This window comes from Rhinichthys klamathensis, unplaced genomic scaffold, assembly GCF_029890125.1.
Source record: "Rhinichthys klamathensis goyatoka isolate OS25496 unplaced genomic scaffold, OSU_Roscu_1.1 h1tg000170l_1, whole genome shotgun sequence".
Taxonomy (NCBI): Eukaryota; Metazoa; Chordata; class Actinopteri; order Cypriniformes; family Leuciscidae; genus Rhinichthys; species Rhinichthys klamathensis.
In genome coordinates, this window is record NW_026606701.1 from 3406201 (window position 1) to 3418899 (window position 12699).

At 36.7% G+C, this 12699-nt stretch overlaps 2 protein-coding genes across 2 annotated transcripts; one reads left to right on the top strand and one right to left on the bottom strand.

The window, feature by feature from the left end:
* Positions 1-952: 952 nt before the first annotated feature.
* prph2lb (peripherin 2-like b) lies at positions 953-5428 on the bottom strand. The gene is made up of 4 exons (XM_056259989.1): positions 5180-5428; positions 3909-4721; positions 3167-3413; positions 953-1352 (listed from the first exon to the last, which is right to left on the bottom strand). The coding sequence occupies exons 2-4, from the start codon at positions 4484-4486 to the stop codon at positions 1098-1100; spliced, it is 1080 nt and encodes a 359-aa protein (XP_056115964.1). The 5' UTR covers positions 4487-4721; positions 5180-5428; the 3' UTR covers positions 953-1097.
* A 2538-nt stretch (positions 5429-7966) lies between these two features.
* Positions 7967-9632, top strand: tmem179aa (transmembrane protein 179a, genome duplicate A). Its single transcript, XM_056259790.1, has 4 exons — positions 7967-8289; positions 8377-8514; positions 8761-8839; positions 8953-9632. Exons 1-4 carry the CDS (start codon positions 7988-7990, stop codon positions 9130-9132), a joined length of 699 nt encoding a protein of 232 aa, XP_056115765.1. The 5' UTR covers positions 7967-7987; the 3' UTR covers positions 9133-9632.
* The last annotated feature ends 3067 nt before the right edge of the window (positions 9633-12699 follow it).

Genomic DNA, 12699 nt, shown 5'->3' on the forward strand with positions numbered 1-12699 from the left:
GAAAGACATTTCCCATGCCCCGGAAATGTACATTTCTATTAATCAATTAATAACCAATATTGAGTGTTCATGGGATGAACCGAGTAATTGGTTGTAATGTTAATGTAGCTACATCAAGTTAACCCGATTAACTGATCCAAATATTCATAATCAATTATAACAAGTTATGATTGATTATTAATATTTCATAGAGCTAGTTTGCTACATAAAGTAGCAATTGTGAGAAATAAAGTCACAATTATAAGAATGAAAACACCATGGGTTTAATACATTGCAAAACAGTGGGATTTATATAAAACATCAGTGCTGCAGTAATGCATTCAGAAGACACTGTTAGTACCAATTTGTCTGGGGAAAAAAAAGAAAGAAAAACAAATTCAGCCCCATTGGCTCAGTCCTATGAAAGTCTCCAAAGTAAAATTGACTAGTAGTAAAACTGAATAGACCTACAATGAAACAAATAAAGTAAGTGCGAAAGAGAAAAAAGATCCTTGTTGGATCCAAAAAGGCATGTTATAGTTTATGGATGGTAATACCACCTTAGTAATGGAACAAAGGCCTATAATTGAACCCTTTTCAGATTACTTGAAACGTGATTATCATTAGGATGAACAAAATAATCTTCATTACAGGGTAGAGGCACAGGGAAGCTTGTCTTCCATTACCATCTTTGTTTATAGCCATGTTTACCAGTGTTACCAACATATTAATCCCAGTTTACTTTGCTAGTCGTCAGTCACAGGAATTTCCCCCTTTTAGAATTGCACATTAGATTCTACATGAAGTGATTGATTGATTATAGGCTGTTGAGTTGATACAAATCAGTCCTGTTCCCCAGCATTTTATAATGCATTTTACATATACTCTTTTCCTTTTGTATGGCACAAGGATTACATTGCAATTAAGTGCCTTTTAACTGAGATCACATTTTCAGCATCCAACATTATGTTTTTCTGTTCCAGTTCATTCTTCATTTTTTTCCCTCTTTGTGCAAATCAAGTAAAGAATCAAAGGCTGCAATGCAGAGCTGGATCTGCCTCTCCAAGGCTGCCATTGTTGAATGGCTGGGTAAGTCTCAATATCCAATGCCTCTAGTTCTACCTGGCGACAGGGATTTCCTTAATGGGCACAATCTCTTGTGCTTGCTGGCTGTTGCTTGGTACATCTATGTTGGGATCATCATCTACCTGGTAGCACTTGCCCAGGTTCTTGATGATGTTAAAATTATAACGTGCAGTGTCTGCTATGCTGTTCTCCAGAAGCCAGCCATCAGACTCAGAGTCAGGGTCCCCTAACCTCAGCACATTCTCCATGGCTGTTTGAAGATAACGCACTCCTGTCAGCACAGACACCTAGAAATGAGGGGGGAAAAAGAAAAGAAAATGAGTAGGCTACAAGTGACCAACCCACATTGAAAAAAAGCATTAATATGTGTTATATATATTATACACTGATGAGCCAAAACACTATGACCATTCACAGGTTAAGCGAATATCATTGATAATCTCCTAACAAGACCACATATTAAGGGTCTGGGTATATTAGATGGTAATCAAACAATCCGTTCTCATAACCAAAGTGTCGGATGTAGGAGAAATGGGCAGGAATAAAGATCTGAGTGGCAGCCCAAATTGTTATGTCAAGGCGACTGGGTCAGATGATCTCTGAAATGGCAAGGCTTGTGGGATGCTTCTGGTCAGCATTGGTGAGAATTTTCCAACAGTGGTCTGAAGAGGCACAAACCGGCAACAGGGTGTTGGGTGCCCAAGGCTCATTGATGCATGAGGGCAATGAAGGCTATCCCATCTGGTCCAGGCAAACAGAAGGTCTACTGTGGCAACAAGTCACACAAAATTTTGATGATGGTTATGGGAAGAATGTGTCAACACACTGTGCATCACACTCTTCTGTGTATGGGGCTGTGTAGCCGCAGACCAATCAGAGTGTCTATGATGACCCCTGTCCACTGCCAAAAGCGTCAGAAGTGAACCATGGAGCAGTGGAAGAAGTTCGCCTTTTCTGACGAGTCCCGTTTTCATGTGGATGGCCGTGTACGTGTGTGCCGATTAACTGGGGAAGTGATGGCACCAGGATGCACTGTGGGACGACATCAAGCCGGTGGAGGAAGTGTGTGATGCTTCCGGCCATTCATGTGGACTTAAATTTGACACATGCCACCTATACCTAAACATTGTTGCAGACCAAGTGGCCTCTTTCAGCAGGATAATGCACACTGCCACACTGCACACATTGTTCAGGAATGGTTTGAGGAAAATGATGAAGAGTTCAAGGTGTTGATCTGGCCTCCAAAATTCCCCAGATCTCAATTTAATTGAGCATCTGTGGGATGTCCTGGACCAACAAGTTCGATCCATGGCGGCTCCACGTCACACCCTACAGAACTTGAAGGATCTGCTGCTATGGTCTTGGTGCCAGATACCACAGGACACCTTCAGCGGGTCGGCACTGTTTTGGCAGCATGTGGAGGACCAACAGCTTATTAAGCAGGTGGTCATAATGTTTTGACTCATTGGTGTGAGTGTATTTATATTATATTATATTTTAAGATAGAAGTCTCTTATGCTCACTTGATAAAAAATACAGTAAAAACAGTTAGTATTGCTAAATATTATCACAGTTTAAAATAAGTTTTCCATTTTAATATATTTCAAAATGAAATTTATTCCTGTGATGGCAAAGCTGAATTTTCAGCAGCATTACTCCAGTCTTTATTGTCACATGATTTATTTTAAATAGACATCTTTTGTAACATTATAAATGTCTTTATTCTCACTTTTGATCAATTTATTGCGTCCTTGCTGAATAAACATATTCATTTCTTTTTTCTTTTAATCTTACCCCAAACTTTTGAATGGTAGTGTATCACACTTTACACAAAAATATTAAGCAGCTCCACTGTTTTCAACATTGATAATAATAAGGAGCATCAAATCAGCATAGAATGATTTCTGAAGGATCATGTGACACTGAAGACTAGAGTAATGATGCTAAAAATTCAGCTTTGCCATCACAAGTATTAAATAGAAAAAAGGTTATTTTAAATTATAATAATATTTCACAATTTTACTGTTTGTACAGTTTATTTTATTCAATTATTCCAAATAAATTATTCCCAACTTTTGACCAAATGATCAATATCACACACCTCAAAAAGCCAAATGATGAGAACGATTAAGCCAATGGACTGCATTATCTGTGTGTAGTGCTCAAGCAGAGCCTGTCTGCAACCCCTTCGGTTCAGGTTCAGCTCCTCCTTCTGATAGTCATAATGATAGTGCGCTGAGTTGTTGGTGATTTGATGCTGAATACAGGGCCGAGGAGAATGCAGACCACAGCAGCTGAACGGCACTCCGTTGATCAGATACTTCCCTTCCACGTTACTCCGCAGCCGCCTGAAGAAGAGAAGAGTGCATTAAATAATGCTTGGAGGCATACGCAGATGAATAAGAGTAAAGAAAATGTTTGATGATGAAGGTTGATGCATTGCTCTGAAATATTAGGGTGCATTGAAATGCATATAATCCTCAGCTTTATTTCAACTTTAACTTCAACTTCAACTAGCATCATCTGTTAAAGGGATAGTTAAACCACAATGAAAATTACAGATGTCATCATTTACTCACCCAAATGTTGTTCCAAACCTGTATGAGTTTTTTCTTCTGTGGAACATTGGAAATTGTCCACACAACGAAATTCAATGGGGTTCAATGTTATTTTGGACACCACTACCTTTTATTGTAGAGACAAAAACAGTCAAAAGATTCTTTAATTTTGTTTTCAGGTTTGGAATTACATGAATGTGATTAAATGATATCAGAATTTTCATTGTTGAGTGGACAATGCCTTTAACCCCTTAACATGAAAGTGCATTGACTAAATTGACTTACTCCACCACTTCGCTATTGGTCATATCCAGGTAGCGGTTACTAATCCACTGAATGTGAAACCAGTCCCGATACCCTCCATTGCCGCAGCACTGAAAGTGCATTTGCAGCATGTCCATTGTGCGTTTAATGTAGCAGCGACCCGGTGTGTCCGTGTCCTTATAGTAGCGCATGGCGTCACGAAGGCCTAAAAACAGCGACTCTTCTAGATCGTTGCGCATGCTATAGCACATCAGGGCGCCCACGAGGATGCAGAACGTAAAGAAAAAGGTACATATGATGTAAGGCAGCATCAGCAACTTCCATCGCAGGAACTTGGTGGTGTCCACACAGTCATAGCAGATCTTGCCCCCCAGGAAGTTGATCGCACAGGCAGTCAAGCCAACACATATAAGCATGTTTGGCACAGAGTCGATCTCTTTTGACATCAGCTCCCGCCTCTTCTCGATCTCTACCTTTAAGAATAAGCCCAGGCTGAAGAGTGTGACTCCCGTGACCACAGACACCCAATTCAGCACCCATAAAACCTGGGCCAGTTTGTCTCTGCTTGTCTTCGTAAATGTCACTTTTAAAACTGCCATTGTCAATGGAAAGTGTTACTTTTACCGTCTCAGCAGTAAATCTTTACGTCCATGTGTGAAGCTTTTTATTTACATTGATATAACATACTGGGTAAATGTGAGAGATCAGGGAACATGTTCCACGGGGGGGAGGGGAGTGAACTGGGAGAGAAGGCCAAGAGGGTCACATAAGCAGCTTAGTGTAGGTATTTTTACACTCCTGGATGACGGCCTTGGCTGCACAATAGTGCAGGTACTGAAATCAAGATGAAAATGTAAGAAATTAATGCACAGACACTTTACATATGAAAATGGCTTTGAAATATGTATATATGAAATACTATATATACTAATATTCTGATACCATATTCTTGTAAATACTAAAATGATTATTTCTGAGTTTAATGTAATGTGCAAGCTTATTGTTCAGTGAGTTTATAAATTGCATATTGAAAATGACTATTTAATTAATTACAGCTTAAATTCAGTATCTACTCGATAAACAATTTCGATAGACAGACAGACAGACAGACAGACAGACAGACAGATAGATAGATAGATAGATAGATAGATAGATAGATAGATAGATAGATAGATAGATAGATACTTACATTAGCTATTGCAAAAGAACATAAACAAATAATAATAGCTTGAATAATATAATGTCTTTTTCAGTTGAATTTCCACATCCCTATCCCTCTTTACATAACCTACCTGCTCAGATCTCACATAGTTGCATAAGGGCTTGTAATCCATGGACCTTGATTGTAGGTGCTGTCATATTCCCTTTTTTGCATATTTCTGGTAAGGGACTACAGAAGAGGTGAGAAGCGCGGTTAGAATGACTTCCGTCCAGACTCACTTTGACCTACACCTAATCCATTTATCCCTAGGATTTAACAGAACACCTCCAAGCCATCTGGGCCAATCCCAAGTGAATAAAATCAGTGCTTCCACACACCCCCATGCTTTCAATAATAAATAATAATATATGTAGACCTATTTATTGTATGTGAAATAACCCCCACCAACCCAAAACATGGGGCAGTTCAAGGACAAACTCCCTAAAATGTTTAGATTTGGGGTAGAACCTAACTGTTATGTTTACATATATTCAGACTGGTATTTGTCAGTATACGGGTTTTGACATGCAGCCTATAGCAAAGGTTAGGCTATGTAAAAGATTTGGAAAAAATTGTGTTGGTCAGCTTAGAGATAAAATGAAGTTGCAGAACGCAAGAATGATGCTAAACACATCTGACAGCAGGTATTGTATATGAATCTGATTCAATTTCCCCCCGAATGTCTATAAAATGTGTAAAATAAAATGTCAGAAGAAGTAAAAAAGAACGCATTGTGTTCAATAAGTCGATGTCCAGTGCTGAACTGAATATTGAATATAACATAATTTTTTCATTTTGTAGCGTTCGATATTTTTCATATCTAAACAATGTTTGTTAACATTAAATATTTAAAATAGCTTAGGCAACGAACGATGACAACACTTCAATCAAAAAGTAAAAAGTGCAGTCAGCAGTCAGTGCATGCAGTGGTGACATTTGTCGTCCAATAATATGATGCTGACCAGGGGCGTTGCTAGGGTCTTGATACATTGGGGGCTTAGCCCAGTCCCCACTCAAAAGTTGAGAAGGATATTACCCCTCTAGGGGGGTCCGGGGGCATGCTCCCCCGTAAGAAAATTTTAAATATTCCGTATTTTAAAGCATCAATCTGATGCATTTTGAGATTCATTTTTTTGCCAACCTGGAGAGCTGGAGAAACTTAACTTCAGCCATGAGTCAAAAATATTATGGCCTCCGTAGCGTTAGCTATTAATTTTCCAGAGCTTTAGCTAGCTGGCTAACGTTGCGTTCTCTCCTGCTGTGTTCAACGACTCAATTCATCAAGCTAAGCCTATGTCAACAGAGCTCCTGGGTAACTTAGATATAGCCTACCAGAAAATATTAGGGATGTCCCGATATCATTTTTTCTGAACCGATCCAATCCGATACCAAAAATTCGGAGTATCAACCGATACCGGTCCAATACCAGCGCAGTTTTTTTTAAATCAAGTAGAATTTTTATAACTCTGCGTTGAACTGATAATCACTCTTTTGTGTGTTAAACACAATCTACTTAATACAGACAACTTCATTATAAATAAAAACGACAAATCAAAAAAAATATATATGATCATAACTTATGACAAATTATATTATAAACTAGATTAGTGGATAACTCAATAATTGAAAAACAATAATTGTATAAAATCTGAACATTTAGTGAAAAAAACATTATTTAGTGGGGAACAAAGAGACAATAAGTGTAGCACTAAATCAGGTAAAACGTTACACATTGCTCTTTGTATTGTTGTAAAATACATTCATGAAAAACAAGATAAAAATCAGAAAGATCAATTATTATATATAGTCTACTATAAAATTAAGACATTTTTAAATGTATAGCACAGCTGTTTAATGAGGCAGCAACATATGATAGATAGGACAGAACAGAACAAAAAAAGCTATTAATAATCTTTCATTGCGCAAAAGTGTTATGATATATTATGAAAGACTCATGTGCGGCACACAGCGCTTATGCGCATCTGGAGCGCAGAATGATGCGCTTGAAGCAACACAGAGTCACAGCGCGCAGAAAAGTTCAAAGCACAAAGGAAAGGCATATCGATGCATAGTGTATTATACAGTAACAGTATCTATCTATGCAATAGTTTATTGAGCCTTTTCGTTACAGTTTTAAATTTCAGTTAATGTGCGCGTGAAGAACAATTATAGTGCTCTCCAGTGTTGTGATCTAACAGACACACGGTAGAAACGAATATTAAGGTACAGCAATACAGTCCAGCAAGATAGTCATTTTATGCGAAACCATATAGCTTTATCTACCGTCCGATAAAGTATAATAATAGTAACATTGAATCCTCTTGGAGAGAGTTTCATCGTTGACTGTCGTAACCAAACGCAACGCGCTGTTTGATGATGAATGGAGAATGACTGACAGCCGCAGCGGAGGGAAACGTTTACGTGATCTTGAATTTAACGACTTAAATTTTTATTTCTATCTCACATTATACTATATATAGTATATAGTATACCTTCCCCCGCTAATGTCCATAATAGCTACCACCAGAAGCCACAAACAACAATGACAGTCAAGCCCTAAAGGTGTAAGTTAACTGATGGCTCTTTCTCTCTCCTCTGGTGCGCACTCTAAATGCAAGCGTGCTGTAACTATAGTAACCATAGTAACTTTGATCTGCTTGAACACATTTTAATCGTCTTTAATGCATGATTTCGAAGGATAGATTAAAAGACCCGGTCATTTTTTTTTTATAAATACAAAATTATTAAAAAATAATAATAATTATCAATAAATTAATTTGAGATCCGGGGCTAAAAAAAAAAACATCCGGGGCTGAAGCCCCGAATGCCCATGTCTAACGACGCGCCTGATGCTGACATTCACCGTCATGCGCAATAGCAAAATGCAGTTGCCGGGACGATGGCCGTCGATAATTTTCTCTTTGGCCAGTGCATCCTTTATTTTTTAGCATTTATTTTCGGTTTTATCGCCGTTGTGCCTCTATCTGAAAACGGCGATGACTTTCAGGGGAAATGCCTGCTGTTTACTGAGGGAATGTGGCAAAACGAGAACATGACGATGGGGAAACAGCGCTTTATAGTTGAAGAATGGGGACCAGAGTCGTCCTGCCGCTTCATCACTTTCGTGGGCATCGTGTCTCTCATCCTCTCGGCCGTACAGGCGTGGCGGACCTTTTTCTTCCTCTGCAAAGGCCACGACTAGTAAGCACTTCCATCAAATTGATTATTAAATCACCCCAACGTTTCAAGCAGTAAATGATGTTCTTTTCTGTCCTCATCTCTTTGCAGCTCTCTTTTTCATGCCTTCTTGAATCTTCTCCTGTCCCTCTTGGTGGTTTTTATAGTGTTTGTGGCCGGAACTATCTCCAGTGTTGGCTTCAGTGAATGGTGTGATGCTGTCACTGAAAATGGGGCCATGCCGAGGAGGTAGACGGGTTTTAACCCTTTTGAATTAGTTAGAATTAAGCAATATCACAAGTACTGCACTGCAGATATTTACTGGCTGACTGTCTACAATTTGTGTGTGTATGTGTATACTGTGTACTGTATAATATATATATATATATAAGATATAAAATAAATATTGGGATGGCTGTTATTGTAAATAGTTTCAAAATATAGTCACTTTTTGTATTACTTCTGCTTTAAATTTGGTTAATTTCTCTTTGGCAGTTGTGAGGATCTGCAAGACACAGATTTAGAGCTCGGTGTTGACAACTCCTCCTTTTATGACCAGTTTGCCATTGCACAGGTAAACATTCATCCACAAGTAATATAAAATTACATTCACAAGCTGAGATTTGACAGTATGTATTTTAAAATATCCGTAATATGTGATATGTAAATATTTTCTTTTTTCCACAGTTTGGCCTGTGGTCGGCCTGGTTATGCTGGCTGGGTCTAACAGTGATAGCCTTCCTGAAGGTTTACCATAACCACCGACAACAGGAGCTGCTAGACAGTCTAGTTCAAGAGAAGGAGCTCTTGCTAGGTCATCCTTTACAGAGGGGTTCTTATATGTACAACAGGAACGCCATGATTTAAACATACTGTACATATCTCACTTAGTCCATTTACAATGCATGAGCTAGTTTCTGAGAGCAGAATTAATCCCTCAAGATAAAATGTATTTTTGTATAAAACATTTATCAAACATTAGATATGCGTCTTAGTAATTAGATTATTTAACTCAAATTATGTTCATTAAATAAATGTTCATGGAACACAAGGCTGAATCCAGAGTTAAATTGTTTCCACTGTTGTTCTTTAGACAGCACCCTGACAGAATTCTCTTCAAACTGTACATGGAATTATCACATGTTCATATTCACTCTTATTTTTACAGTATAGGGCATAAGACTGCCTGTGAGATATTGTGTTGTATCTCATGCATTAGGAGACTCAGAAAAGCGTTAATGAGGAGATCTCATTGCTTTACAAGTTCACTCAGTTGTGAAATGTAAAGTCGACTGCAAATAGAAACTGTACTGCCTTTACTGTACATGGGAATATAATCAGAAATAAAATTGAACAATGGATCTTAATGCGGCTTTATTCTTTTACCTAGGACCAGAGTTTGTCCTCACTTTTGTACAGTCTTTTGCCTGTAGCCAACACACACTAGATTGACAAAATATTCGATTGCTTCTCCCTTATTATTGCTGGTCCCTTACATTATAACTTATTTTAAAAATGGGAAACCTAAAATTTATTGTGGTAAATAAATACTGTTTTGAAATGCAACTGGAATTTTATCCGTGCTGATTATTAGGTTCTTAGATACCCGTCTTATAGAAGCTCAAACACCTTAAATAATAATCAGCAAAACTATTTATTATTTTTATTCTGATTATTATGTAAAGCTTAAGCTGTACTGTCTTCAAGGCATGTGCTAGTGGAACTTACCATTTATCACAGCATGTATATGGGTTTGCAGTTTCATTGTCTCTATCTCCACCAAGTGGCTGAAAAATAAAGTTGCTACACATACAGCAAATTTGTTTTAGCAAACTTTAATATATAACAAAATGAATATCTATTTTTCATACTGTACATTATAAATGTTGTGATGTCTAAATTAACCTTTAGCATTTAAAACAGATCAGTTTAGCTTTTAGTTTTTTACCTTTATATGGACGAAATTGCATAGATTTTAACATTTTAATATTGGCCATGTTTTGGTTATACTGTACACAATTTTTACATCAGATGTGACATTAAAATGTTGACAGAAAAAAAATGTTTATACTGCAGTTAGGTTTTTTTTAATGAAGTTGTGTAATTTCTTGCATGAATTGACTGTTGTTGTTTTTAATGTTTAATTGTAAAGTGCAATGGTGGCAAATTAGTTTCCCCTTATGGGGATCAATAAAGTTTTCTAATCTAATCTAATCTAATCTAAAGCTAACTTGACAGAATATTTCAACCATTTCCTAACATGAACCCTCAGTTATATTCTTAAAACATCCTGATGATTCAGCAAAATTATACAGAATGGTAATACATGTGTACATGTGCAGTTTTCAAATAAAATAAAATAAATCATATTTCAACAAAACACTAAAAACTTTATAAAGAAGGCCATGCCCATTACTTAGAAATGCACGTTTCCTCTTTAGTCTATAAGTTCTGAACAAACTTGCGACAATGATTATGTGAAGTTGACAGTTTTCAAAGAACATGGGCTGTCGGTAACAAACTGGATATTTAATTTTCACAGGAAAGAGCTGCTTTGATACAGATCTGTCACAGAGGCTAAAAATGTCACCGATCCTCTCAGAGAATAAGAATGTGGAGGAGCGATGGTTCAGTTCAGTACAGACAGCATTCCACTTATCTCCCTCCCATTTCTCTATACTGGCCTAAAGATGACTTCATAGATAGCATTTGTGTCATCTGAGACCAGTTTTTACCAGTTTGCTGTTTCCTGATATAACATGGTTGCTTAGCAGCCAAAGAAAACTATACAAATTTTCTATGTTGTGACTGTTTCCTATACAGTTTATAGGCTCCGATTTCATTTCAAGTTTCATTGAACTATGTGGGTTAATCTTATAGGAGATTGAAGATATCCCACATTACATGCACTTTAGGTAAAATACTTGGCCTGCAAACACCTCAGTCCTGTGAGCCTTCAAAAAACAAACAAAGAAATGCGATCTGATGCTACCACCGGAACTAGCTCTACTTCACAAGCAAGTTTAGCCAAAACTTGCTCTTTGAAAAAAAAAGGTTATATAGCAACTTAAAAGGTTCTGTCAGGCGCTTTAAATAGAACATATAGGGGTCCCATCATGGGATTATTTTATGGATTTAGTTAATTCATTTTGTTTTAATTGTAATTTTATTTTAATGACATTTTATGAATTAAACAGTTAGTAAGTATACTTTTTCATTAGAAAAAAACGAAATAACCCATTAAATATGAAAGTATTATGCAGATATTAAGACATTTCTATTTAAACAGAACCTTTTTGACATGCAAGGCTTCTTTAAAAATCAAGAACCCTAACCACCTTTTTTCTATAAGAGTGGAACATCACTGTGTGCTTCAGTTACTTGCAAGTTTTTAGGTACAGATTTTATAGATTTTTTTTGAGTAAATTTCTTCTAAGGCTGGTTTATATTTAAGATGTCATTGTAATTTTGTACTTAGCTTCATAGAACTCATTGTTTATTCATATTTCAGATTGTGAATTTATAGCCTATGTATTTATACTTATGTTGTTGACACATTTAGTATGATTTAAAAATGCCCTCTTATGCTACATGGCCCCCCATCACATCTATTCTTCTGAACGCAGAGGAATGTTAGCAGTTAGGCTAGTTTCACTGTGACCTCAAAGAACAGGTCTGCCGTGTCAACAACAGCCTCTGATTAGACTTTGCATGTTAAAAGATGACATCTTTACAAGTATATCCTGTAGAATGGCATTCATTTGTCTTTTTGAATCCAGAGTGAATCCTTTCTTAAAGAATACAGTGACATCAGCTTTAAACTTTTAGAGTCTTAAACATTAAGGCGATTGTTATTTTAAGTCTATTCATATTTCTCAATACAACATTTTTGTACTCTCATATTGAATTTTTTCTCTCTTATTTACAATATGATGATATGCATTTGATAAGCATGATGATAAGCAAATTGCAACGTGTTCCAATGCTGTTTTAAATGTATTTATCACTACCATATTATATTCTCAAGCTGAATATATCTAAATGTGTTCTCTCAGTTATATACTATTTGATCATATTTAATCATCTGGTAATGTTAAGCAAGAAGGTGAACTAATACATTGTCAAAGCAACAATACTCTTCTTGGTTTTTAACAGCGGCTGGCAACCAGCTTAATGGTGCATTACTGCACCAATCGTATAAGTCATCATATGTTTTTTATGTAATTAGTCAGTTTTATACATTTATATATATATTGGGTACAATGGGGAGTGGGTACAATGCCAAACATTTTAATTCTTAATAGTAGGTTACACATTATCTAATAGAATATATACAGTCGTGGTCAGAATTATTGGCACCCTTGGTAAATATGATCAAAGGTGGTTGCATGTGAAAATAAATCTGCATTGTTTATCCTTTTGATCTTTCATTAA

Excerpts from the sequence above, each read along its gene's own strand:
- prph2lb (XM_056259989.1), bottom strand. The coding sequence starts at position 4,486 with ATGGCAGTTTTAAAAGTGACATTTACGAAGACAAGCAGAGACAAACTG. Across the intron at positions 3,414-3,908 it reads ACCAATAGCGAAGTGGTGGA|GCGGCTGCGGAGTAACGTGG; the intron begins GTAAGTCAATTT and ends TCTCTTCTTCAG. Across the intron at positions 1,353-3,166 it reads TCATCATTTGGCTTTTTGAG|GTGTCTGTGCTGACAGGAGT; the intron begins GTGTGTGATATT and ends CCTCATTTCTAG.
- tmem179aa (XM_056259790.1), top strand. The coding sequence starts at position 7,988 with ATGGCCGTCGATAATTTTCTCTTTGGCCAGTGCATCCTTTATTTTTTA. Across the intron at positions 8,515-8,760 it reads AATGGGGCCATGCCGAGGAG|TTGTGAGGATCTGCAAGACA; the intron begins GTAGACGGGTTT and ends TCTCTTTGGCAG. Across the intron at positions 8,840-8,952 it reads ACCAGTTTGCCATTGCACAG|TTTGGCCTGTGGTCGGCCTG; the intron begins GTAAACATTCAT and ends TTTTTTCCACAG.